Source organism: Saccostrea echinata, unplaced genomic scaffold (genome assembly GCF_033153115.1).
Source record: "Saccostrea echinata isolate AGI-Se365-2 ecotype Australia unplaced genomic scaffold, CSIRO_AGI_Sech_v1 ptg000054l, whole genome shotgun sequence".
NCBI lineage: Eukaryota > Metazoa > Mollusca > Bivalvia > Ostreida > Ostreidae > Saccostrea > Saccostrea echinata.
Window position 1 is genome coordinate 63,144,794 of NW_026889803.1, and position 26,424 is coordinate 63,171,217.

The 26,424-nt window shown below is 34.5% G+C and overlaps 4 protein-coding genes across 4 annotated transcripts; 2 read left to right on the forward strand and 2 right to left on the reverse strand.

The window, feature by feature from the left end:
- The first annotated feature begins 157 nt into the window (after nt 1-157).
- LOC133205534 (centromere protein N-like) lies at nt 158-12,328 on the forward strand. The gene is made up of 9 exons (XM_061341367.1): nt 158-358; nt 4,353-4,407; nt 5,043-5,105; nt 5,363-5,445; nt 5,579-5,755; nt 6,750-6,851; nt 7,695-7,764; nt 7,945-8,072; nt 11,713-12,328. The coding sequence occupies exons 1-9, from the start codon at nt 191-193 to the stop codon at nt 11,929-11,931; spliced, it is 1,065 nt and encodes a 354-aa protein (XP_061197351.1). The 5' UTR covers nt 158-190; the 3' UTR covers nt 11,932-12,328.
- A 2,303-nt stretch (nt 12,329-14,631) lies between these two features.
- Nucleotides 14,632-16,413, reverse strand: LOC133205082 (uncharacterized). Its single transcript, XM_061340822.1, has one exon. The coding sequence runs from the start codon at nt 16,411-16,413 to the stop codon at nt 14,632-14,634; it is 1,782 nt and encodes a 593-aa protein (XP_061196806.1).
- A 3,129-nt stretch (nt 16,414-19,542) lies between these two features.
- Nucleotides 19,543-21,439, reverse strand: LOC133205083 (uncharacterized). The gene is made up of 3 exons (XM_061340824.1): nt 21,349-21,439; nt 20,477-20,587; nt 19,543-20,163 (listed from the first exon to the last, which is right to left on the reverse strand). Exons 1-3 carry the CDS (start codon nt 21,370-21,372, stop codon nt 19,543-19,545), a joined length of 756 nt encoding a protein of 251 aa, XP_061196808.1. The 5' UTR covers nt 21,373-21,439.
- Nucleotides 21,440-22,415: 976 nt separating this feature from the next.
- LOC133205645 (V-type proton ATPase subunit d-like) lies at nt 22,416-26,382 on the forward strand. Its single transcript, XM_061341491.1, has 8 exons — nt 22,416-22,620; nt 23,458-23,629; nt 23,718-23,896; nt 24,110-24,189; nt 24,296-24,373; nt 24,798-24,974; nt 25,294-25,371; nt 25,552-26,382. The coding sequence occupies exons 1-8, from the start codon at nt 22,485-22,487 to the stop codon at nt 25,711-25,713; spliced, it is 1,062 nt and encodes a 353-aa protein (XP_061197475.1). The 5' UTR covers nt 22,416-22,484; the 3' UTR covers nt 25,714-26,382.
- The last annotated feature ends 42 nt before the right edge of the window (nt 26,383-26,424 follow it).

Here is a 26,424-nt window from a genome sequence, read left to right on the forward strand (position 1 = left end):
TGCTCCTCTCCATTTGTTTAGTTTTATATGATTTATACAAAATAATATATACGTGTTCCTTACCCAGATTGATGATGAAAATTTCTGTTGGATAAACAAAAATTATTATGAACGAGTTACTAATAATCCAAAAACGTCACACCCTTTTCATTGATACGCAAGTCGGCGCATTTTCTCTAGTATTTTAAAAATGAGATTTTTTGCAGATGTTTTGAAGTCAGCTGTGGCAAAATGTAAAGCAGCTGAATTAGAATCGTTAGTTCGACGATGGGGATACTTGAAGAATGTTGAATTAGATCAGATTGACTTTTCCAAATCGAAAAGATGTGTATATCGAGAGATGTTAAGATTGTGTGATGTAAGTTGTAAACATCATTGATGTCAGATACAGTCTTATATTGATTAAGCTATATAACTCAAGTTAACTGTAATTGTAAAAGTATTAATAATAATATTAATTGATAATTTTTTTTTACGTAAGCATGTATTTTCTTGAGTATGCAGTTTTAACAGTTTGCCTGTTTGCTGTTTTTAATGTTTTATTAGTCAGCTGTTATTAATTTATTCCTACCACTTCTTTTCTCCGGCAAACCCTGGCTGATTTCAAATGATATATATGCACAAAAAGCCAAAAAAGTACATGTCTCACAAATATGTGTATACATGATAATTTTTATTACTTGATTTACTTCATTGAGTTACATTAATGTTTTGTTAACAATTTTGAGTTTCTATTTTTTTTTTAAAAACCTTACACCAAACACCTGTGTTTGTACACATTGGGGTCTGTTATTGTTGATGTTTATTCATTATATTTTGCCTGGTTTGTTTGATTTACTGACATTGCTCACATCACTCGGTCCAGTCCATTAAGAAATATCGTAATATTACGAATTTTCCTAATATTATTGATTTTTATTTCTCAATAACGGTTATCTCCCTTTCTCCTTCATGCAGTGTTGAGAATCACCGGTAGTTGCATGGTATAAGCTGAAGTGTTGCAGGAATGACTTAATGTTTGTTTTTCTACATATACATGTTTATCAAGAATCAGTCCATAGATGAGAGATTCTGAGCAATTTTCTGAATGGTTATACAAACAATTTTTGTATTCAAACTAATGCACACCATAGCGAACATGTTATTGCAACACAGCCTGTTGAACATTGACCTACTGACCTATGTTGAAACTCTTTCTCTCTGTATGATAATGTATGGAGCAAGACTAGTCAGGTACAACTAATTTGTTAATTGTAAATTGAAAGCTTTCTGAACTAAATGTATCAACACTGTCGACAAAATACATATTTAAATAAAATTAAACTAATTCTATCATTCAATGAATAAGTTCCGTCTCTTTTCAAAATTGAATTCATGATCGTTGCTTATATGTTTGGCTATGTACATGTATTAAAAATAAATATTAAAAATAATTGACCATTATTTTATTACTCTCACCAATCAGTTTTTTATTCCACAAGTTTGTGACCGTTTATCATGCTCAAACAAAGCGAGAATGATCTTCAATCGATGAATTTTATTCTTATATAGACTTTCCAAATAAATATCATGAATATATAGGCATGTCTTATTCGCATATTATTGCTCCAATAACATAAATAATGTCGTTCGAGTTACGTCCCTCGATTTCTTATGTTGTCGGACAGGGGGTGTGCTTTTTAGAGCGACGGTCGGAAGAAAACAAGGAAGGACAGGGAGGATCTATTGGTTAGAATAGTTTAACAACATATCAAACCTCTATTAAAAGTTATACAGAATGCTAGGAAAATTTTTTTAAAAGAAGTATAATACAAAAAAACGACTTACCCTTCATCCATACTTCTTTCTTCCGGGAATGCCATGTTGCTTTGTAATATAATCTGACCAAACTGACCGAACGTTATCAGAGCGAATGGAACCAGATACATTGCTGACGTCATTGACAGCCAGCCATGGTGCATCTTTGTTTCTGAGGCATTTTTGTTTTATATTACGTAATGCAGTTTCCTTCTATCTGCTATATTACGAAAATTCCTAACTCAGTTATATTATCAAATCTCGTAATACAGTTCTTATATTATGGTTTTTCATAATATTAAGATATTTTGTATTGTACTGTCACTGACCACAAACTTACAACACTGGTGTGTTATTTTTACTTTCTTACATTTCTTCTTGATTATAGTTTTAAAATTTTTCAATCTAATTAAAATTAGATGTTCCGAATCCGCTACCGCTTCTCAAACGGTAGCGGATTCGGAACATCTAATTTTAATTAGATTGAAAATTTTTATAAATACACCTCAGATTTTCACTTTCCTTGAAAATTAGGGCCATACACAACATACATGTACTTTACAATGTGCCTTTCCCACTGATAATTTTCCAAGATATTATTAATTCAAAATCATAGTACCATATTGGATGTTCTAAGACAAAAAAATCAGTATATTTTACTAGGAGTTTTGAAGAGGTTACAAATGATGAAAATCCTTGTGTGTTTTAAAGAAAAATTGTCAAAAATAGAGTTTTAGCTGAACTTCCCTCAAAATGTGTTTCAGAGGAGGTGTACAGCATTACCAGGCATCATTAAATTGCACCAAGATCCTTCAATTATTGGAACTCTCAGATTATACAGGGAATAATAAAGTTTCAAACTATGTCCTTAAGAATAAATTTTAGTTCATGAAAGTGCAAGGATGTATGACAATCAAACATGCCCAAAATTCTTATTTTTATGCCCCGCCATGAATATGGCCGGGGCATATAGTGTTTGTCATGTCCGTCTTCAGTCCTTCTGTCCTTCCGTCACACTTTGCGTTTAGCTCTGTTCAAAGCTCAGTTTCAAAGAAACTATCCAAGATATTTTTATTAAACTTCATATGCTGATAGATTTTGATGAGAGCTATGCAACTGCATCAACATTTTTTGACCTTGACCTTTCCTTTGACCTTGACCTCACTTTTCTTAAATTAGTGTTTAGCTCAGTTTTAAAGATACCATTCAAGATAGTGTAATCAAACTTCATATGTTGATACATACTGATGTAAGGTATTCAACTGCATCAACATTTTTTTACCTTGACCTTTCTTTTGACCTTGACCTCACTTTCCTTAAATTAGTGTTTAGCTCAGTTTTAATGAAACAATTCAAGATATTTTTAACAAACATCATATGCTGATACATACTGATGAGAGCTATTCAACTGCATCAATATTTTTTACCTTGACCTTTCTTTTGACCTTGACCTCACTTTTCTTAAATATGTTTTTAGCTCAGTTTTAAAGATACCATTCAAGATAGTGTTATCAAATTTCATATGCTGATACATATATATTATTATAACAGTAACTTGATCCGAAGAGTCGTATCACGGTCGAGTTGACAGGCGCGGATCATCAGATCAAACGAGACGCGAAGCGTCGAGTTTGATCTGATGATCCGCGCCTGTCAACAAGACGTGATACGGCTCTTCGGATCAAGTTACTGTTATAATGATAAATTTATTATATACCCTCCCTTACAACTAGCAAAATATAGTTTTAAAACAACTTTTGAGATCAATTATATAAGATTTTCCCATTAAACAAAGCATTTTGTCAAGGAACTTTTTGATGCGCATGAAAAATAACGTCATGTTTCTGTGTACTACGTCATCAATTTCAGAGAGGGGTGATACGGATTCAGAAAACCACAGTGTGGTGATCCGGAAAGTCGGATCACGCCATCACGTAATTGTACGAAATCTACAGCAAAATTGAGTGATACACACTTGGGTATATAATAAATACTGATGAAAGCTATTCAACTGCATCAACATTTTTTTACCTTTCCTTTGACCTTGACCTCTATTTTCTTAAATTAGTGTCAAACTTCATATGCTGATACATACTGATGAGAGCTATTCAACTGCATCAATATTTTTTGACCTTGATGTTTCCTTTGACCTTGACCTCACTTTTCTCAATTTGTGTTAAAATGTTGCATTACTAATATACCCTTGGCGGGGCATTCATGTCCTATGGACATATTTCTAGTTTATAATATGTTAATGTAGATAAAAGGTTTTTATGATGTATCAGTCTGAAACACTCTTGCAATATGTAAGTCATGAAATTTTACTGAAAATTTGAAGATTAGTTATAAACTCCAAATCTGGGTTCATGTGCATAATTGGCATATCATGAAGCTGAAATTTATATAAATGTAATAAATTTTGGCTTGGGGATTGACACCATTTCAATATTTGTATCAAGTGTATTGTCAAAGTTCTGAAAATGCCAGATTTAATATTGTCTAAATATTTTATATTTATGTTTAATTATCCTCTTCTTGTTCTTATTCTATTCTAGGAAAAACACAAGCAGAAGGAAACTGCTGATAGAGTCAATGAATTTGACTTGATGTGTAAGTTTTTAGCAATTGATTTTTTAATTCTTACTTTATGTGTTTTGACTTTTGATGTTTTTGAAACAAGTTGAAAAACTTCAATCCATTTTATGGACAGCAGGGACATAGTCATATTAATGTGTAATCACCCCCTTGTTTTATGTAATGAAGGTTCAATTTTTTTAAATTGTGGTCTTGAGATTAGGAGAGTTTTACATGGGTATGTATAAAGAGAAAAAAATCATGAGAACAGCAGGGTCACAGTTAGTCATGTACAGACATTTTCATGTAGCAAATAAAGTTTGTAATATATTTTTTTTTCAAAGTGAAATAACATCTTGGATCCTATTCCACCCTGACCTTTTTATGTCCTATTATGTAATTCTATTTGGAAAAGACCAATACTTCTCATGATGGAATGTTATTTTTTATTGCAAATGTATTGTTTTGTACCTCTTGTCTATCAATTTGCATTATCTACTAATCAGGGGATAGGACTGGGTCACAGTAAGGGTCAGTTTTATATAGTAATATTATAATAATATTCTGTATCACTCAATTACTGAATTAGGTTAGGCATTTGTTAAGAATGTAGTGACAGTGATAGTTGTAAAATATTGCTTGTTCATTGCATTCATGTTTTTGTTTAAAAGGTGCTGTGAAATATCCATACAAGAAAAGATGGTCTATGTACAAACTTAGTGATAAAAAGTCTGGTAAGGATAAGTATTTGGACATTTGCTGAGAGAGAAAAAAATGGAAAGAAAGCCCATCACCTCGGAAATGACCAAATCTGTATACAAACCTATGAATTAAATAATTCACAGACAATAAAGTTGAACAGATTGTGGAACTTAAATTTTCACTTTATCATTATAGCTCTAAAATATATTTACTGATAATAAGTAAATCTGACATTTAGAACCTTGAGTAAATTGTTATCAGGTACTGAGAATGGGATTTCTCTCTTTAGGGACTTTGAAAGAAAATGAGCTATCAGATCCTAGAAAATTCAAGAAGAAGCTCCAGCAACAAATTGAACTGTATTTTGATTCAGTAAGTCTAAGTCACTGTACTTACATCAAGTGGTATACATTCTATAAATTATCAAAAGCAAAATTCAATTTTTAAACCAAAACAGATTTCATGTAAATTGTTCATACAGATGTTATGAAAATCTTTGTTGTAGGCAGCTTCAGTATCAGTGACTTTACATGATGGTGCTCTGTGGTGCAGGCTCTACATACAGTCGGGGGCACCTGCTCGCTTTATGAACTCGAACACTATTTACCTGGTATATTACCCTCACTGCCCATGCTTTGCCATTTCAGCCTTCAAAGTCTCTGTCCGGAATTTTCTGTTTCAGGTTTGAATTAATTTTTTGTTGTGCAGTTTTTTTATATTTCAAACACCTTGTAAATTTTTAAGAACCATGATTCTATATCTAATTTTTCAATTTTGAAAAGTTCATTGATGATGAGACGAACTTTAATATGATTATGATCTTTTAAAAAAAGGTTAAATTTCTCACTCATATATACATAAATTGGAAATTTTGGAAGGTTTGTTTTCTCAGTTAGGCCTTGGAAGTTTAGAAATATGTTCTAGCAAGTTTTAGTGATGTTTTTTGTGCCTCAGTAGAGGAGGATAAATGTGATTTTGAAGTGGATAATCATATCTTTGCTCATCATTAGTGGTACTTGAAAAGATATAAAACTTTTGAATTATTACAAAGGAATCAGTATTAATAAATAGAGGATATTCAATGTTTTGTAGATGAATATGGAATTTATTTCACGAGTGGGACAGGATTTTTTGATATTTTCACGAGTGAGAAGCACGAGTGAAAATATCAAAAAATCCTGCCTCACGAGTGAAATAAATTCCATATTCATCTACAAAACATTGAATTTTCTGTTTATTACATTTTCTTTGATTTTCCCTTTGCCTCTGTCTTTTCTTAACACAGTGTCATAGGCTTGACGTCATAGTTGAGCGGTTGAGACGTCATAGCTTAGAAGTTGTGTGTCAGACTGAAAACATTACATAGCATGGATTTTAGCAACATATTTAGGAAGAAATTTGCAGTTTTAGCTCTATCAAGATACTTAGTTACTATCTCTATCTTATGACAGGCCAGAAATTATTTTTTACTTACTTTGGTATCCTTTCACACTGTGAGAGAAAATCATTTTTGGTATTCTTTCACACTGTGAGAGAATATCACTTTTATTCAATAAATAAATCACAGTATTTCACTGTTGAAAATGTAATAATAAAAAATATTGAGACTTTATATTGCAGAAAAAATAAAAGGTTCAGTTATTTTCTAATGTCTTCACTCTTTTACCCTTTTACAGTGTCTGTCAAATGCCTTTAACCATCATTCTCTCACAAACATGATGCTTTCAGGACTACATTACAAGTCACTTTTTCAACTGGCTTTCAACAAGATAGGAGAGGTAAGTATGATATAAAGAGGTTTTATGTACATGATATACTTGTAATCATGTTACAAGGGTAAAACATCCTGTAGATTTATTTGTTAACGTTTTGAATACAAGCACCTCGTAGTGTTATGCCTCCACGCCAGATACCAGCCATAGAAATTAAATCTTTGAGGCCTATGTATCTCATTTTATCAACTTTTTACAAGATAAAAAAAATCGACTTTCATAAAGATATCATAGCTCAATTTGTGTGAGATTATCATTTACATGTATTCAAGAAATGAATCACATTTGTACATAGAGCATTGAAATTCCTTTTATTTCAGGATATCTTTAGCTCATTTTCATCATGTTCACTTAATTTATATTTGTTAGGCAAGGGTTCTAATTTACTCCTTTCAGAGAAAAGGTGCAGATCAAAACCCTCAGGCCAAGGGCTTATGAAAATTATTTTATTATGAAATGCATTTTTACATCAAGGCATGAATGCAAATAGTCTTATGATAAAATCTAAATGTCAGTATGCTTAAATGCTTTATGGCTTGGATTTAAGTCATTTAGGTGTTCTCGGTCAGGGCTCATATAGATAACGTTGTACCAGTTTCTATTCTAGTATGTGTCCTTGTGGTTGAGTTTTTGTTCCTTAAAATTTTACTTCAGAATTTGAATCAAAGAATATTATAGCACCTGACTGTGTGTTTCAAATGTACACAGAGGAAAATTGGGTGTAAACCTTGTAAACAGTCTGCAAATTTTTCAATTGTTTTAATTTCATTCTCCCAAACACTTTTTTTTTGTTACCTGCATTTTCTTATTGTAGTGGCTTCCATTTTGTTTGCTTATTTTTTTTTATAGACGTCATTTGGAAGACTAAGAGCCATTCAGAATCTTCCCTTTCTGTGCAAGAATGAGCGTAAGCGCAAAGGTAATTAATATCGTAACATGTATCACTTTATGTAACAAATACAGTTGTACATTAATGATAACAAAATAATATGTTACAAATACCATTGTGATTTTGTCATTGAAGTTGTACCACATTGGGTGTGTGTGTTGATATATTTGATTATGTTATCTCTATAAGTAAGCTACGTATTTGTTTTAGCAAAAGAAATGGAAAGAGAACCCAACATGCGATCTGAAGATGAAGTGATGAAACGACAAAGGTCCCAAAGTTTGGAGACCTCCTTTGGTGTCTATGAACAACCTGTTTTGGAATCACTGCAGTTTAAGGTGATTTTTACTGCTACTAAAACCCTCAATTAAAAACTGAAACAACAGAAAAGTTTCTGTCAGATGCACAGGAACATTAATAATCCTGTAATTCTTTTTATTTCAAAATATAAAAACACACTTCACATACTTTTAAGTCACCTAAGTCTCTCATGTGACCTATTGTATCTGTCAAGTCAGTCATTCTCCGATAAATGGACCAATTCGGAGTAAAAAACATGAAAAAAAATAATTGTTTCAAATAGCAAAATGAACACCATAATTCTCTAAAGGACCTATCAGTGAACTTGAAAACAAAGAATTGTCCACAAATCTGGTATCGTTAACTTTTTACAACAATTTCAAGATACCATTGATTCTAAGGTAGTGTTACGGAAGTTAAGCTTGATCAAGCCTTATTATTTTTTAAATAAAGCTGAATTTGACCAATTTTTCATTTCTGATGTTCAGTAAAGAACGCTAAAGTATGATTCATGAATCCAAATTTAAATTAAATTTTGGGGGAAAATATCGTTACGGAAGTTAATCGTTATGGAAGTTAATTCCCAGCAATAAAAGTTAAAATTCTCTTCAATAGTTAAAATCAAAGTTTGTTTTAGGATATTAAACAAAAGTGTGAAGCATTTCGCTCCCAAAATAATAAAAAAAATTTATACCTTTAATGCAAAAACTTTCCTGAGTTACTGTTACGGAAGTTAAATTTTTAAGAGAGACGACTGTTTTTGTCTAATTCATTTTGTTATGTCGAAAATGTAATCGTCTAAAATAGCTGACTCGCAACTAGAATCGATGATTTAAGGTTCTGTGGTCACTTTCAGATAAGTTACAGTTCTTTTTGAAATCTATTCTGTGCATGAAATTTAAAACAAAATCATTTCGGAAGTTAATCGATTTTAAGCGACATGCTTATGAATTCGCATGAAAGGAGATCTATGCATTTCTTTGCAAGACGTGGTTTGATTTCTTTTTATATAGGATAAAAGACATTTTTTAACATTCATTGCAATCTATTCAGAACGATTTTACGGCTGAAAATTTCATCTTGAAATTTGTAAATAAATGAAGCGACATTAAAATTTGCAGTGGAATATGTTTTTAGCTCACCTGAGCCGAAGGCTCAAGTGAGCTTTTCTGATCACATTTTGTCCGTCGTCCGTCCGTCGGTCTGTCCGTCTTTAAACTTTTCACATTTTCGACTTCTTCTCAAGAACCACTGGGTCAAATTCAACCAAACTTGCCACAAAGTATCCTTGGGTGAAGGGGATTCAAGTTTGTTCAAATGAAGGGCCACACCTTCTTTCAAGGGGAGATAATTAGGAATTAGTGAAAAAATAATGGCATCATTTAAAAATTTTCTTCTCAAGAACCACTGGGCCAGGAAAGATGAAACTTATATGGAAAGATCCTCAGGTAGTGTAGATTCAAGTTTGTTCAAATCATGACCCTCGGGGGTAGGGTGGGGCAACAATGGGGGATCAAAGTTTTACATAGAAATATATAGGAAAATGTCTTTAAAAATTTTTTTCTTAAGAACAGGAAAGCCTTGATTGGTCATATTTATATGGAAGCTTCCTCAGGCAGTGTAGATTCAAATTTGTTCAAATCATGACCCCTGGGGGTAGGGTGGGGCCACAATGTGGGATCAAAGTTTTACATAGAAATATATAGGAAAATGTCTTTAAAAATCTTCTGTTTAAGAACAGCAAAGCCATGATTGGTCATATTTATATGGAAGCATTTTCAGGTAGTGTAGATTCAAGTTTGTTCAAATCATGACCCCCGGGGGTAGGGTGGGGACACAATGGGGGATCAAAGTTTTACAACGAAATATATAGGAAAATATCTTTAAAAATCTTCTTCTTAAGAACAGCAAAGCCATAATTGGTCATATTTATATGGAGGCTTCCTCAGGTAGTGTAGATTCAAATTTGTTCAAATCATGACCCCTGGGGGTAGGGTGGGGACACAATGGGGGATCAAAATTTACATAGAAATATAAAGGAAAATATCTTTAAAAATCTTCTTTTTAAGCACAGCAAAGCCATGATTGGTCATATTTATATGGAAGCATCCTCAGGTAGTGTAGATTCAAATTTGTTCAAATCATGACCCTTGGGGGTAGGGTGGGGACACAATGGGGGATCAAAGTTTTACATAAAAATATAAAGGAAAATATCTTTAAAAATCTTCTTTTTAAGCACAGCAAAGCCATGATTGGTCATATTTATATGGAAGCATCCTCAGGTAGTGTAGATTCAAGTTTGTTCAAATCATGACCCCCGGGGGTAGGGTGGGGCCACAATAGGTGATCAAAGTTAACAGAGAGATATATAGGAAAAAATCTTTTTCTCAAGAACAGAAAAGCCATGATTAGTAAAATTGATATGGAGGCATCCTTGGGTAGTGTAGAATGAAATTTGTTCAAATGAGGGACCCCGGGGGTAGGGTGGGGACACAATGGGGGATCAATTTTTTACAAATGAATATATGGGAAAAAATCTTCTGCTCAAGAACAGCAATGCCATTTGTTATATTGATATGAAAGCATCATCAGGTAGTTTAAAATCCCCCCCCCCCCCATTAACTTTTCAATACTAAACTGAAATTGCTTTTTTTTCCTTGCCAATGTGCTCAGGTGAGCGATTTGGCCCATGGGCCTCTTGTTCAACATTACGTTACGTTCATATCAAAATTTTAACTGCATATATATCGGTGAATATTTACAAAACCATGTGTGTATTTTAGGTCTTAGAGTTGAAATCGACCTTTAAATTTTTCGTTAAGATATTACAACGGTAAATAATAGGACCACATTTGCAATTCAGATGTAGCTGTAGATCTGAAAGAATTGGGATGGACAACTAGAGAGCTACAGTGGCACCCATTGAAAAAAGTGTATAGTGTGCACAAAAAAGTGCACTGTTTTTCTTGATTTACTTTCCTGTATATTTAAGCTGCCATCTCAAAATATTACTAAGCATGTGTTCCTAGCATTTTGTTTTACTACTTCCACAACAAAACTTTCCCCCAGAACATTGTTAATAGCCCTCCTGTGCATGAAACTGAGAACACCCAAAATTTCACCTATTTATACTGCCAAGTACGGCACAAGGCTCTTCGTGCATGACTGTACATGCAGTTTTGTTGTGGAAGTATTAAGAGAGCATGTTAGGAACACATGGTTAGTTATATTTTGAAATATATGGAGAAATAAATCGAGAAAAAGTGCACTTTTTTGTGTGCGATAAATACACTGTATACACTTTTTTCAATGGATGGCATTGTAGCACTCTGGTCATCCTTACCAATTTTTTCAGACTAGCAAGCTACAGATCTGCAGCTAGTTCAGATGGGGCTAAAGTGGTCATAGCCTGAGAAGCTCATGATACCCGGTTGACTTTAAAGGATGTAGACATCTTGTTAAATCTTACTTGAATAAGTTTGTTTTATATCTTTTAAATATTTTTTTTTATTTTAATATTGACAAAGAGAAAGCTATCTAAAAGTTTGCAATAAATTTTATTATGTTATTTTACACCAATTTTTTAAAAATAATATTTGCACAGGGTGTTGGTTTTTCATTACAGGATTTCAAACAATGGATTTCATTTTCAGTGCTATTTATCTTTTTTCTTCACAGGTGGAGGTAAAATTCCGAGGAAGTCAGAACCTAGTAAACTTTCCAGTAGAGGATGAACCATTTAGATGTCGTGTAAAATTTGAAGGACCTTCTGTTTTAGAGGGAGTTCGTAATTTAGCAACCTGTGGGCTAGCCAATGAGCCACTACCTAAACATTTACTTCGAGTAAATTCACTGGGGACGAATTACTTTGTTCTTCGAAGCAAAGACAAAACTTGATGCAGAAAATCTTTAAAACAAATTTATAAATGTTTTTGAGGTTGTATTCTGTTTTACAGTTCAACAGTTGTCAATTTTATACATGTACTTACTGCCACAGTAATTATACAGTTCCTATAGACAGGTAGTTCATGTATACATGTAATGACTACTAGCAGTAATTATCAAGTTCCTCCAGACAGTTAGTTCATGTATACATGTACTGATTACCTAGTGCAGTAATTATACAGTTCATGACAGGTAGTTCATGTATACAGATGTGTTCATCAGTGTGATGGCTTTCTTTTATCTTTTACATTCTTATCTATCAATGTTTAACAGTTTTATTTGTTATTTCACTGTTACTAGAAAAATAGATTGTTCTGAACAAAAATATATATTAAATTATGAAACAGAATTTTTATTTAATTCAGAATGTTAAATTCATGTATGAATAGATTGCACTCACAGAATGCAAACCTCTGACACTGACTTTTTAGCTCACCTGAGCTAAAAGCTCATGATAGCTTTTCTGATCAAAATTTGTCTGATGCCTGTCGTTGTTGTCATCATTGTTAACTTTTCGTAATTTCGTTTTCGTTTTCAGAACAATTTGGCCAATTTCAACCAAACTTTAACCAAAGTATAAAAGATAAAATAAACTTTTCAGAGATAGATAAACTAGAGACTACATTTATAAATAAACAGTTAAATTGTTTAACAATAGCTTTGACACGATGTCTCCAGTTCTGCTGACCTCGCTAGAACAGTCAAGGTGTGTGCAGTCAAGGCTCACTAATCACCTAACGGGTCTGTAGGTTAACACTCTGTCAGAGCACAGGTGTTTCACTGTTTATTTAGCGTCTCCTTAAGTGTCTACCGTCGATCAGCACTGAATAAACACGGAGTGAAAATTTTTTTTGGACAGAATTTTTACATCGTAATACCGAGTCCCGGAATTTAAGGACATCGTAATAAACAGTCCTATTTTGTATAGATTTGTGAAGAAATGGTTTTGTGCTTTGAATTTACAACATAATAAGCCTTCTATCTTATAAAACCGTCACCGTAATAACGAGACCGCACTGTAGTATAAGGAAAATCTTAAAAATGGACAGCAAAGTGTTGATTAGTCATATTTATATAGAAGCATTGTCAGGTAGTGTAGATTAATGTTTTTTCAAATCATGACCCCTGAACATAGGGCCACATTAGGCAATCAATGTTTTACATAAGAATATCTTGAGAAATCTTAAGTACAGCAAAGCCATGATAATTTATTATGCCCCTCTTCAAAAAAAGGGAGGGCATATTGCTTTGCTGCTGTCTGTCGGTCCACCAACAGTTTCTGTTCATTATCATTGCACATACTGAAACGAAATTTGGTATACAGCTTTATCATAAGAATATCTAGATCAAGTTCTGTTTTGGGTACGATCGAGCAATTTTTGACAGAGTTATGCCCCCTGGACTTAGAAAAATTTCAATTATTTGCAGTTTCCATTTATTTTCTTTGCAGAGGTTGCATGTACTGAAATGAAATTTTGTATACAGATTTATCATAAGAATATCTAGGTCAAGTTATGTTTTGGGTACAATCTAGCAATTTTTGACAGAATTATGCCCCTTTAACTTAGAAAAATTCCAATTATTTGCAGTTTGTGTTCATTTTCAGAGGTTGCACATACTTAAATGAAATTTTGTATACTGATTTATCATAAAATATCTAGGTCATGTTCTGTTTTGGGTATGATGGAGCAATTTTTGACGGAGTTATGCCCCTTGGACATAGAAAAATTCCAGTTATTTTGGAAGGGGGGGGGGGGGGGGGAGGCGTAAGTGTTTCACAAACATCTCGTGCTTATTCAAATCATGACCCCAGGGGTAGGGTGGGGCCACAGTAGGAGATCAAACTTTTGCATAAGGATATACGGGGAAAAAAATATCAAGAACAGCAAAGCCTCAGTTATATGAATAGGGAAGCATCTTTAAGTCTGTCCAAATTTGACCTCTGGGAGTAGGGTGAGGTCATAACAGGGGATCAAAGTTTTACATAGGAATACATTTATATAGGATAAAATCTTTAAAAATCTGATGATTAAGAACAGCAAAGTGCCATGATTAGTCATGTTTATATTGCACCATCCTGATGTAGTCTAGATTCAGGTCTGTTCAAAGCATGGCCACTGGGAATAGGGTGGGCCCACAATAGGAAATCAAAGTTTTAAATAGGAATATATATGAAAAAAAAAATCTTTAAAACTCTACCTCTTATGAACAGAAAAGTCATATTGATATGCAAGCATCCTCAGCAAGTTTAGATTCTTGATCAGATCAACCTTATTTAATCAGCTCTCTTAGGGCTAGATTTTTGTCCAAAATATGGAGTCAAAATTAGAAGGAAATAAATCTACTGATGAAGAACAGTAGGGCAATAGTGACTCAAGTGATCGTTTTGGCGCATGGACCTCTTGTTTAACAGTGATTTGTATAATGTTTTGTGACATTCTTATATAATGTTTATAAAATTATATCATAAAAACCTTTTAACTGGATTCTCATCATACATAATTTATTTCATGTATCAGGGCACACATTTTCCTAAGATATCTTTGAAAAATCTTTCCAGCTGCCTTGAAAAAAAAAATATGAAAAGACATTGCCCCTCAAGCTTTACTGGCAGAGGCTAATGAAATGATCGTCATCTCAGATTTAGGGTATCTAATAGTTCTCAATGTAGATGAGATGGTTTTGAGAACAGAGCATAAGGTTTCCTTTATTGTCAATAGCGATTCCTTCTGGATTTATGATGCCATCTTCTCTTGTCCCAACAAATCTCAGAAACCTCCCATCTTTGTCCAGCATGTGTACACAGTCGTTATGGTAATCCGATATAAATATGTTACATTTTTTATCACAAGAAATGTCACTGAAAGTTGGCTTACTAGAAGCCTGTGTAGTTGTATTGCCGTAATATTTGAATTTAATTTTGCCATCTGATAGACAGACTAGCTCTTTTCCTTTTGCGGTAAGGTATTTTCCCGATACCCCATTTATCACATAGATGTCACCATTCGTATTCTCTTTAACAGAGAGGGGTGATTCCACTAGTTTGTGGCCTTTGTTGTCATTTTCTATGGTCTCCAGAATTTTGCCGTTCGGGGTCATTCGTATTATCTTACCTTCGTTCACGTAGGAGACGAGCACATCGTCATCTTTTGTTGTCGTCACTCCTTTGGTGTACGTAGCCTTGTCATTGAAGATAGTTATTTTACCAGAATTGTTAAAATCAACCAGCCGACATCTAAATCCACTACAGAAGAGGAGGTTTCCTGACTTTGTTACGGTGAGACTGAGAGGGTTGTAACCAGTTTTTAGAGTCATAGTAGTATTTCCGTCAACATCCACCAGGAAAAGAGAGCCGTTCCTGACAGACTTGTCACTGTGGCCAGCTCCAATCCACGCCGTCCCTTTCCCAACAGGACACACACTGAATATATTCCAAGGTGTCTGCAGGGTGTATACTATAGTCACCAGTCTATTTTTCACCACCCTCCTCTTTACTTCAGGCGATGGAACTTTCGTTTTTTCTGGTTTTGGTTTTATCACTTTTATGTGAGGTTCCAGTAAACCAAATTGCCTTGTCATCAAACTTGTGCTGAACGCCATCGTCACAAACTTTGGGGGTTTTGGTGGGTCCAGCTTCTTTGGCACAACCAGACGATCAATTTTCTTTTCTGCGTTGTCACAGAAGTTGACACATTTCCTGTCCGATTTGACGTCGATTTCTTTCTCCAAGTTTTCCAGCAACAGTTCCATCTCACTACACGATTTTTCAAGAGAATTTCTAACTCGCCTCATTGTTTCCATGTCATCTTTCTCTGTTTTCTTTATGTCTCGTAAAACTTTGTCTCTGATTTCTTCTGCTTTTCTTTTCCATATTTCATGTCGTTTATAAATCTCATGGATCAAGTTTTGAACCGACTTCGAATACTCTTCTTGATTTTTCTGCAGCATGGAAGTGCGGATTCTTATTTCTGGGAGGTCCTGTTTCCGCAGCCGATCTAATCTTTTGTGAAGGTTGGCCTTTTTTTCTCGAACTACTTCGTCCAGATCTACATAATTGTGTCTGTTGTGCTCAAGAGCTATGCACTTAGAGCAGACTGTTCTGTTGCACGATCGACAGAATTGTTGGCTTATTTCCCTCGGGTGAAAAAGACAACTGTTTTCATCAAATGCATACTTCTTTTTCATGAATATTGACACAACATTGCAGTTGACAGATGCTCTGCTTTTTAGGTGTGCGTTTTTGCACTTTTCACAAAGATTTTGATCACAGTCCATGCAGATCCAAATAGCTGGAACCTTTTCTTCGCATATTTCACAACTGCTTTGTGGGGTTGGCGAATGGTTTCCTTCGCTTACATTGAAAGTCTCTGCATGATCCACAGTAAAAAAATCATCAGCATTTGCGAAACTGACTCTCCTGTCTTCTTGAGCCATTTCCTGCTTTTTATTTCGGTAATACAAAGCACTGATTTTTCAGTCTTGCATTCTATCTTGCTTTGAGGTTAAATTAAACTTCAAAGTTATCTAACATTGTCCAGTGATCTGAATGACTGCATAAAAACGTTTGTTTGAAATTAAATACAGTCGTCTATTTTAAAGGTTTTAGTTCAAGATTATTTTTAAACAAATTAAGCTTAACTTGCTCTTGAATATTTAGCTTTTATTGGATTCACCCGTGGTGTGTAGCATGAAATCTGATACGATACGTTTTAAACTATTGCGTTAGTATGTATACAGTCTATATGTTAGTAAAGGACAAGATACGGTAACAGCCGAATTTGGACCCTTGTTTGATATAAAAATCAAAAAGTAGTAAAATGATGATTTCCTTGTTTGATATAAAAAATCAAAAGTAGTAAAATTGTGATGATTTGCATTTAAGAACTTCAAATAATGCTTGTTTGAAATCCAACATTTATTTTACTTCATGGTGTACACGGAGGCAACAAAAGAGTGACTTTGACCATTTTATCAAATTTCCATACTTCTGATATGGAATTTGGTCACATGTAATATACTTTTAACTTTGGATCCACTCAGAGCACAAAGCTTGTCTATCTGAGAATTTCATACAAACTATGTATTTGATACAAGTGCATAAAATATGTAAATTTGGTAGATAGGCAAGCTTGCGCTCTTTGTTTTCTGAAACAGTATATGCCTTTTAATTGATGATAATTGGAACAAAAATGAGAAAATTCGGAAGTTGGCAAATTTTGTGACCTCTGCGTATGCTTACACTTAAAATCAATACTCTTTATTGAATCAATGATGCCAACAGGTTTTTAGCTCACCCGAGCCGAAGGCTCAAGTGAGCGTTTCTGATCGAAATTTGTCCGTTGTCTGTCGTTGTTGTTGTCGTTGTAAACTTTTCACATTTTTCATCTTCTCAAGAACCACTGGGCCAATTTCAACCAAACTTGCCACAAAGTATCCTTGGGTAAAGGAGATTCAAGTTTGTTCAAATGAAGAATCACGCCTTCTTCCAAGAAGAGATATTTTGGAATGAACCCCAGGGGTAGGGTGGGGCCACAATGGGCGATTAAAGTTTTGTATAGGAAAACATGGGTAAAATCTTTAAAAAATCTTCTTCTCAAGAACAGCAAAGCCAGGATTGGTCATATTTATATGGAAGCATTCTCAGGTAGTGTGGAATAAAGTTTGTTCAAATCATGACCACCGGGGGTAGGGTGGGGCCATAATGGGCAATCAAATTTTTACATAGGAATGCATAGGGAAAAAATTTTAAATTTTTTCTCTAGAACAGCAAAGCCATGTTTGGTCATAATAATATAAAAGTATCTTCAGTTAATGTAGATTCAAATTTGTTCAAATCATGCATGACCCCCCCCCCCCCCTTGGAGTATAGAGGCGCCATAACAGGGGATCATAGATAAAGAAAGGAATATAAAGGATATATCAATTAAAATTTTCTTCTGAAGAACAGCAAAGCCATTATGTGTCAGTAGATTCAAGTTTGTTCAAATCACACCCCCACCCCGAACCACTTTTATATCTAAACTTTTCAATACTGAACTGATTTCTGCTTTTTCCTAGCCAAAGTGCTCAGGTGAGCGATGTGCCCCTGGGCCTCTTGTTAAGTACTATTGCATTGTTCTAAGAGACAACCCAAATAAGGGGTCATGAAGTGGTCTTAACAAATCTTATCCTTTGCGGGTCTTGACGAATGCTACCTAAAATTAAATTATTGGGATGGTTAATGATCAATGTCCTTGATAATTTTTGTTTTTTCTCTCTCTCTCTTTCAGCAACAACTGGATATGTTTATGGAGTTTTATTAATAATACTATTAGTCTAGCTGTTGACTTGATTTCACACAGATGATAAGAAATACATTAACAAAGAGTTCTAACGGTAGTTAATAAACGTCTTCGCTGTAGCGAATTAAGAAACACTCTTGTCGGATGAGGGTCTAAATCCTCCCCAGGTACCGTCTGAAAGGGGCTCATTGAGGTCCAACTCATCCTCCCAGGTACCGTCTGAAAGGGGCTTATTGAGGTCCAACTCATCCTCCCAATCACACGGCAACTGAAACATTTTTTAAAGTTTTGAACAAGCAATTAAAATCAAGATAAATATACACATATCGACTTTTGCATTACAAGTCAGTTACTGAATTTAAAATTTTGTTGTAGATGAATTTTCGTTTTCTAACCAATTCACAGTCAGTTTGTGCACAATCTTCCAGTAACTTGATCCTCTTCGCTGGAGGTTTGATCGCGCCATCCTCCCCTGTTTCCACTCGTTTTCGCTTTTTGGACAGAGCTTGATGTGGTTCCTACAGAAAAAAACAATAATCATAATGGATGCTACTAAAATGTTCTAAAAGAGACATGGTTGGTGAATACTTATCGAGGCCATTGGCGAATCTTCTCTAATACAAAAGAATTATTATAATATCATTCCTTATTATTGAGGAAATAAATTAAAACATTATACGAACCAGTTCATTTGCAGAATGTTTGATCAACAGTCTGGACTCTGTAAAACCGGTCAGCTTCTGTCTCAGGTCCTGTAACAAAAGACACAATACGTTTCATTCAGAATTCATAATGACGAATGTCCGAGAATTGTTAAAAATGCGTTTGGATAGATCATAGTTTGAAGATAGTTCTATAATTTGAAGAAAGAGCCTATTTGTATACACTCTTTATTCTGAAAAGGTGCCATTGATAAATTTTAGTATTTCAGAGACATGTACATGAAGCTTTTATTTCCAGTTCAAACCTTCTAACTTATATACTAACTTGTCTCACCACATCTGGGTTGTCACTGGACAAAGACTGGGCCTCTTGTATCCGAGAGGTGTGACTAGGTCCAGGGTTGACTACCTCTGAGCTGTGGTCGTTACCGTTGCTCCAATCTGACTGGGTCAAGGACCTGCTATGGCAGTGAAGAGAGGATCCTAAATTCTCCCAAGTCCTCACTCTGTCAGTGTTAATTTTGCGGCTATGTGAACTCGCATTTTCCCGAGGCCTCATTGCATCAATACTGTTGTAGCGGTTAAGAGGGGTACTGCTACTTTTCCAAGGCCTCATTGTTTCAGTTCTCCTTAGGCCTTGCTGCATCTGTACTATTGTAGCTATTAAGAGGGGATCTTCCATTCTGAGGTCTCGCTTCGTCAGCACTATTGTAGCGATTAAGAGGGGATCTTCCATTCTTAGGTATCTCTTCGTCAGCACTAATGTAGCTATTAAGAGGATATCTTCCATTCTTCTGAAACCTCTCTTCGTCAGCACTATTGTAGCGATTAAGAGGGGATCTTCCATTTTTCTGAACACTCGCTCCGTCAGCATTGTTGTAGCAGTTAATAGGGGATCTCCCATCTACCTCCAGAGACCTAGATGATTCAGTGCTATTGTAGCGGTGACTGGATCTGTCATTCTCCTGTGGCCTCTCTGCGTCATTGCTATAGTAGCGGTTAAGAGGGGATCTCCCATCTACATGTGCTTCTCGAGGCCTAGATGTTTCAGTGCTATTGTAGCGGTGAGGGGATCTGTCATTCTCCTGTGGCCTCGCGGCGTCATTGCTATAGTAGCGGTTAAGAGGGGATCTCCCATCTATCGCCCGAGGTCTTGCTGCGTCATTACTACTATAATAGGATCTGTCATTCTCCCAAAACTCTGTTGCGTCTCCGCTTCTCAGGTTCTCTCGATGCTGGGACTGCAAAATTATTAGCTGCGAATAATTTTTTAATTTTTCGCTAATGTGATAAATTAAGAAGGATAGATTTTCTTGATTAAAAAGAAACTCTAAAAAAGTTATTGGCCTGGAGAAAGTTTTTTTTTCTCGGCAGTTAATATCATTTTTTTTTTATCCGTATAAATGTTATTGTCGGGAAAAGTTTATTTACCTTCAATTTCTCTCTCTACGAACCCTTTAAATATCAGCATTATTATCAATATCTAAATTAAATTTGTCTTGTTTAAATTAAAATTATTTGGATAGAATGCATATAATTAAGCTCGATATTTACTTTTTTTCTCCACACTCTATTCCCTTTCCGAGCAGGTTCCCCGATCGAATCGGTACATTTCCCATCCTTCTGGAATCGAACTGGTCTCCCTGTGTGTAGATCGGTGATTATCTAAAAATAATGTTAATAGTTTCTTTTATTCTATAACACCAGTGATATATAATCCCAGGTTAGTATTTTCCAATGACACTAATTCTTTCTGCATACAAAAAGTTCCAACACCTGAAATTGTATAATGCCTACTAATGAAGAAATCTTATTTCCATGTATGATCGTATTATCGCTAATAAAAGCAATTTTCAACTGAACACTTATAAGACTGACAATGTAAATATTAAAGGTTTTATTTCGTACATCAGGCTAAAGACATGATTATTGTCAAAGAACGAAAGCAAAGAATCAAATGGGAATCCAATTTGCAAACTATATGTACATGTATGTCTTGGTCTACGCTGACAGTACCTGTGCATAGCATTAGAACTATTCCATAAATCGAGAGGGAGTCATAAATAAGTGTATTATTAAAAAAAAAGAAAGAAAGAAAAGGCCGAGCAATATGTAGCACGGTTTTCAAACGTGTTTCTGAAGTTATAACTGTGGCAATATACAGAACAAGAAATCATTAAAAAAAAATGTATGGCTGTGCCCCCCCCCCCCCAAAAAAAACAAAAAAACTGAAATTGCTTCCTACGGGCCTGATAAATAAATAATGAATAATAAAACAAATGATTATAAATAATAGTGATACGATGGTACCTTGAAAGTAATTTAAAGATTTTTTTTAATGAAAAAGAGAACTCTATATTTTTTATGATGATAATATCTGTTACTTTCCTACCACTAAAATGTTTATTCAGTATTAGATACATTACCCTCTTACGAGTGAAGACATCCATCTTTGTTGTCTTTGTGATGCTTGAAGAGATGTAACCTTAAAAAATGCAGAACAGTCTCTAACTGCGTGGGCTTATAACAGTTCCACTGTAGAACAAACGGTGGTGAAGTCACAATAACGATTATGACGTCATGCCAACCAAGCAACAAGATGCATGTCTTTGCAACCCCCCCCCCCCCCCCCCAAGCTCCAGACAGTTTAGTATTACGTTACGCTAGAATTCCATATGATATTATTCGTAGGGAAAGTCCCGGAGAATTAACTCTGCATGGAGTATAATGGAGTATGCCCCCCCCCCCCCCCCCCATAAAAAAACCCCTCTGTGCACCTATATTTTATTAAAGAAATTTTGTATCATTTTGAACAGCTATTATGTCACCCCTCTTCCAGTGTCACTAATATGAATTCAAAAAAACATTCACCGGATGTTTTTCGTTAGTCCCCCTTTTTTTCCTTACATCTTACATAGTTTAATTTATATTCAATCACTGTATGATCGATATATGATCTATAATTATATCATGTGCATATCCAGGAATTTTTTTCCAGGGAAGTGGGGTCGGGGCACACCACTTTAAAAAAAAACAGACTCAGAATTTTATTTAACAAGCTCAAAGAATTTAATAACTTGTCCAAACCCAAACTCATTTTTTTAGGGGTGGGTGGGGAATTGGTGGGGGAGGGCTTAAGACAATTTTGCCATTTTAAAAAGGGGTCTGTGTTTCCTATGGGGGTCCAAGTCATTATTTGGTTACCCTACTATATAAATTTAGAACTCTAAAAATCCCAATCTAGATCCGCGCATACAAATCCGAGAAGTCTTGTATGGCACATATTGGTTTTCGGTCAGCATCGCTGTTTGTGGAGAGCGATGCGGACTGAAAACCCTTGGATTGCAAAGATGTGTTTTGTTTTGTTTTGTTTTGTTTTGTTTTTTTTTTTTTTTTGTAAATACATGTAGCGCAAAGTAACAAGTCTTGTTAAAAACATAGTAATAGCTATTGACATCGGGCTCGGGAATCATCCTTCACTGCCAACAGAGGGCGACCTAAAAATTATCATTTCCGTAATTGATCACACGACAACAGTGGTATTCAATACAATTTTGCAAAAATGATGATGGGTTATATGCAAGAGATGACGTTTAATATAGACCACGGGTATCTGGAAGGTCTGTTAAGAGGATTTAAGAGCGGGATCCTCAAGCAGAGCGATTATTTAAACTTGGTTCAGTGTGAAACCCTGGAAGGTACAGTGATGTCGTAACTGTCACAAGACCTCTTTCGAGTTCTCTGCTTTTCGTTCTGTAATATTTATCTTCTATTTAGTCGGAATAAATATCTTCTATCTTATGGATAAAGAATGAGAACCTGTTATAGTAAATATGTAGCAGTAAGCTGATCATATTGATAATTTGTATGTGAAAAGGGGGGGGATTCTTACATCCATGTAACTGTTAACAGGGACGTGTATACTAAATAGACCCTTATTGTTAATTAGTACTGTATGGTTTTCTGATAGACCCACGCCATTCCTTATGATTTTATGGTGGTGGTGGGAGAATACAAGGGTGATAGTTCAAAGTCGGGGAAGTGGAACCTGATTCTAAACTTCCTCCCTTGCCCTTGTATTTTTTCCAAAGCCTTCTTCTCCTGCACTTTATCCCCCTCTAGCTCTTCTCCTTGTTTCCATTGCCCCAAGAACAGGTGGAGTTGCTCAGTTGTTAACAATTTGTTGGTTGTCAATGTCAGTTTTTTTACAGAAAAAAAAGTTGTTTAAATTGAGTATTTTGAATACACGAAGCTGTTTATAGTGTAAATTTTCTGTGGCATGCAAGAGTATTGCAGTTTGAATTCACAGCCAGCTTGTAGAAAGTGCCTTTTTTGATTTGAAATAGATAAGCAACAACAGGTTGTTTTAGTTAAAGACAGTTTATGTTTGGACAGGTACATTTTAAAGCCACACAGTGGGATTGAGATTACCGGCATTCTGAATGTATTTGCAATTTATTTTCCTTTCACTCTGATGACATATCAACATGCTCAATACATATTTTCAATGTTATTTCTCGTTTGATATTTTTCAGACTTGAAGTTACATCTACAGAGCACAGACTATGGAAATTTTCTTGCAAATGAACCAAGTCCACTCACTGTGTCTGTGATTGACGACAAATTAAAAGAGAAGTTAGTTGTGGAATTTCAGCACTTACGCAATCAATGTGTGGAACCAATGTCCACATTCCTAGACTATATCACGTAAGTAACTGAACTGTAAAAGCTATTCATAATTAGTCAGTTATATGAAAATACTGATTTTACTTGATATTTTCTGGATGTAAATCAGGTACAGCTACATGATTGACAACATCATCCTCTTGATCACGGGAATTCTACATCAGCGTCCTATCAATGAACTCATTCCAAAATGTCACCCACTGGGAAGCTTTGAACAAATGGAGGCCATTCATATTGCTTCGACTCCTGCAGAGTTATACAATGCCGTGCTTGTGGACACGCCTATTGGTAATGTCACTCTGAACATTTATATTTATATTCCTGTCACAATGATATTAACATTTCATAGGATATTAGGTAATAGAAATTTGCTACAAACAGTATCAATATTTCATAACTGAACTGCCTTAGAATAATGTGTATCATATTTCAGATGTCATAAACATGATGAGAAATTAGTATCCTGTATAATTTAAATACCCTGTATTTTGTATTTACCAGCTCCCTATTTCCTTGACTGTATATCTGAACAAGATCTTGATGAGATGAACATTGAAATCATCAGAAACACTTTGTACAAGGTATTTCATATTGTTGTACATTTTATATGAAACGACAGTCTTAGAATGGGACATAAATCAAATGTGCTTTATTGTAATCTGTATGTCGTATTGTTGATTATTGCAGGCTTACTTGGAAGACTTTTACAGTTTCTGTCGGGAGTTGGGTGGATCAACTGCTGATGCCATGTGTGAAGCATTGGCTGTAAGTACATTGACTAAGTTAATATGTACTGTAGTGATGACATTGGGTATAAGTACATTGACTAAGTTAATATGTACTGTAGTGATGACATTGGGTATAAGTACATTGACTAAGTTAATATGTACTGTAGTGATGACATAACTTATGCTATTTCTTAGACGGAATACATGTATTAAGAACATTTTTTTCCAGTAATCAGTGAAGGAATATATAGAAATAAACAAGAAAGAAAGGAGAAAGTAATTTAAAGTGTAGTCTATTTGAATTTAGAGCTTACTATTGGAAGTCCAATATCATGTGACAATATGGTGATAAATTTATAAATAACAGAGTATGGTGACATTATGGTGATATAAACAACAGAGTATGGGTGAAATTATGACTATATGAACAACAGAGTATCAGTCATAATTGTACATTTCAGTTTGAGGCAGACAGAAGAGCTTTCATCATCACAATCAACTCATTTGGGACTGAGCTGACAAAAGAGGACCGAGCCAAGCTGTATCCCCGCTGTGGAGACCTGTACCCTTACGGTCTCCAGCTCCTGGCTAAGGCTGATGATTATGACTCAGTGAGACAGGTGGCTGACATTTACGGGGTAAGCTTTATATTTATATAGATAGTTGTTTATAAAGTCATGTTCATGCTTTGTAAGATATTTAAATCCATTTTCATAAATTTAGTAGTTTTTTATGTGTAAAAGCATGTGTAGTGGAAAGTATAAAATGCATAGTATTAAAATTAATATTGCAACAAAATACGCAATATGACAATAGAAATTGATATTTTAGAAATGATGTTTGACACATTATTTTAAATTCGCTCTTATCTGAATCAACAGAATGTTAATTGCAAGAAAAAATGGCCAAATTTTAGTCTGGATTATTAATATATTATAATATGATTATTTTTTGAAGAACTACAAGGACTTGTTTGAGGGAAGTGGTACTGGACCAGGGGAGAAAACTCTGGAGGACAAATTCTTTGAACAAGAGGTAATAAGTTTTCAGTGTAGAGTATTACTTACTTTAATATTTTTAATGAAAAAAAAATGAATGTAGAAATTGATTCATTTATGTTGAACTTTTGTAGTGCTTGAGTTACCATGTACAATTTTGTATTTTCATGTGCATATGATGGTTTTATGACCTACTTATTAAATATGTGTATTTCAGGTGAAATTCATGAAGAACTCCTTCATGCAGCAGTTTCAGTTTGGAGTGTTTTATGCCTACGTAAAACTAAAGGAGCAAGAGAATAGAAACATTATATGGATAGCGGAGTGTGTGGCTCAGAGACACAGGGCCAAGATTGACAGCTACATTCCAATATTCTGATCAACCACAGTGTCAAACTTACTAACACTGATAACATGGCAGGATGCCAAAATGAGGGTTTAATTGTTTATTTATATAAGGCTGTGATTTTCAAATGACAAAAAATGAGTTACATATTCTCACTGCAATATATATTGGGTGAGAACTTCTCATTGAATTCTTTCTGTAACATCTTTTATTTTTCAATCTAAGACATGTCTCATCTCAGATTTCAGAGTGTGCAGTCTACACCATATAGAATTATTAATTATATATAAGAGGGTACAAGTTGTTGAAATCCACTCCAATACATTGTATTTTTTGGTTGTAACTCTAAAAGTGTTGATTTACATTTATGCGTGTAAAACTTGTAGAATATCAACTATGATCCCATTGAATTACATCCAATGGCATGTAGTTTTAGAGTATATAGCAAGTAGCTATAATATCAAGACCATTTCACTTCATGTATATTCTAGTCAGAAGTTTGATTTTAATGATATTTAGAACTGTTAGAACCGTGAACAATATGCCCACAAATGTTAATGTGTAATTGTTTTCAAGTCTTTGCAATACCTAGACAGCATCAAAAACATAACATTCCTTGTAGAAGCCATGTCTGGAACATTTGGCTTTTTGTTTTACTGGCAAATGTAACCAAGAAATGTGTATTAAAATTATTACCATATTTGTTTGGCTTTAATGTGAATTGTGTACATGTAGAAGTGGTAT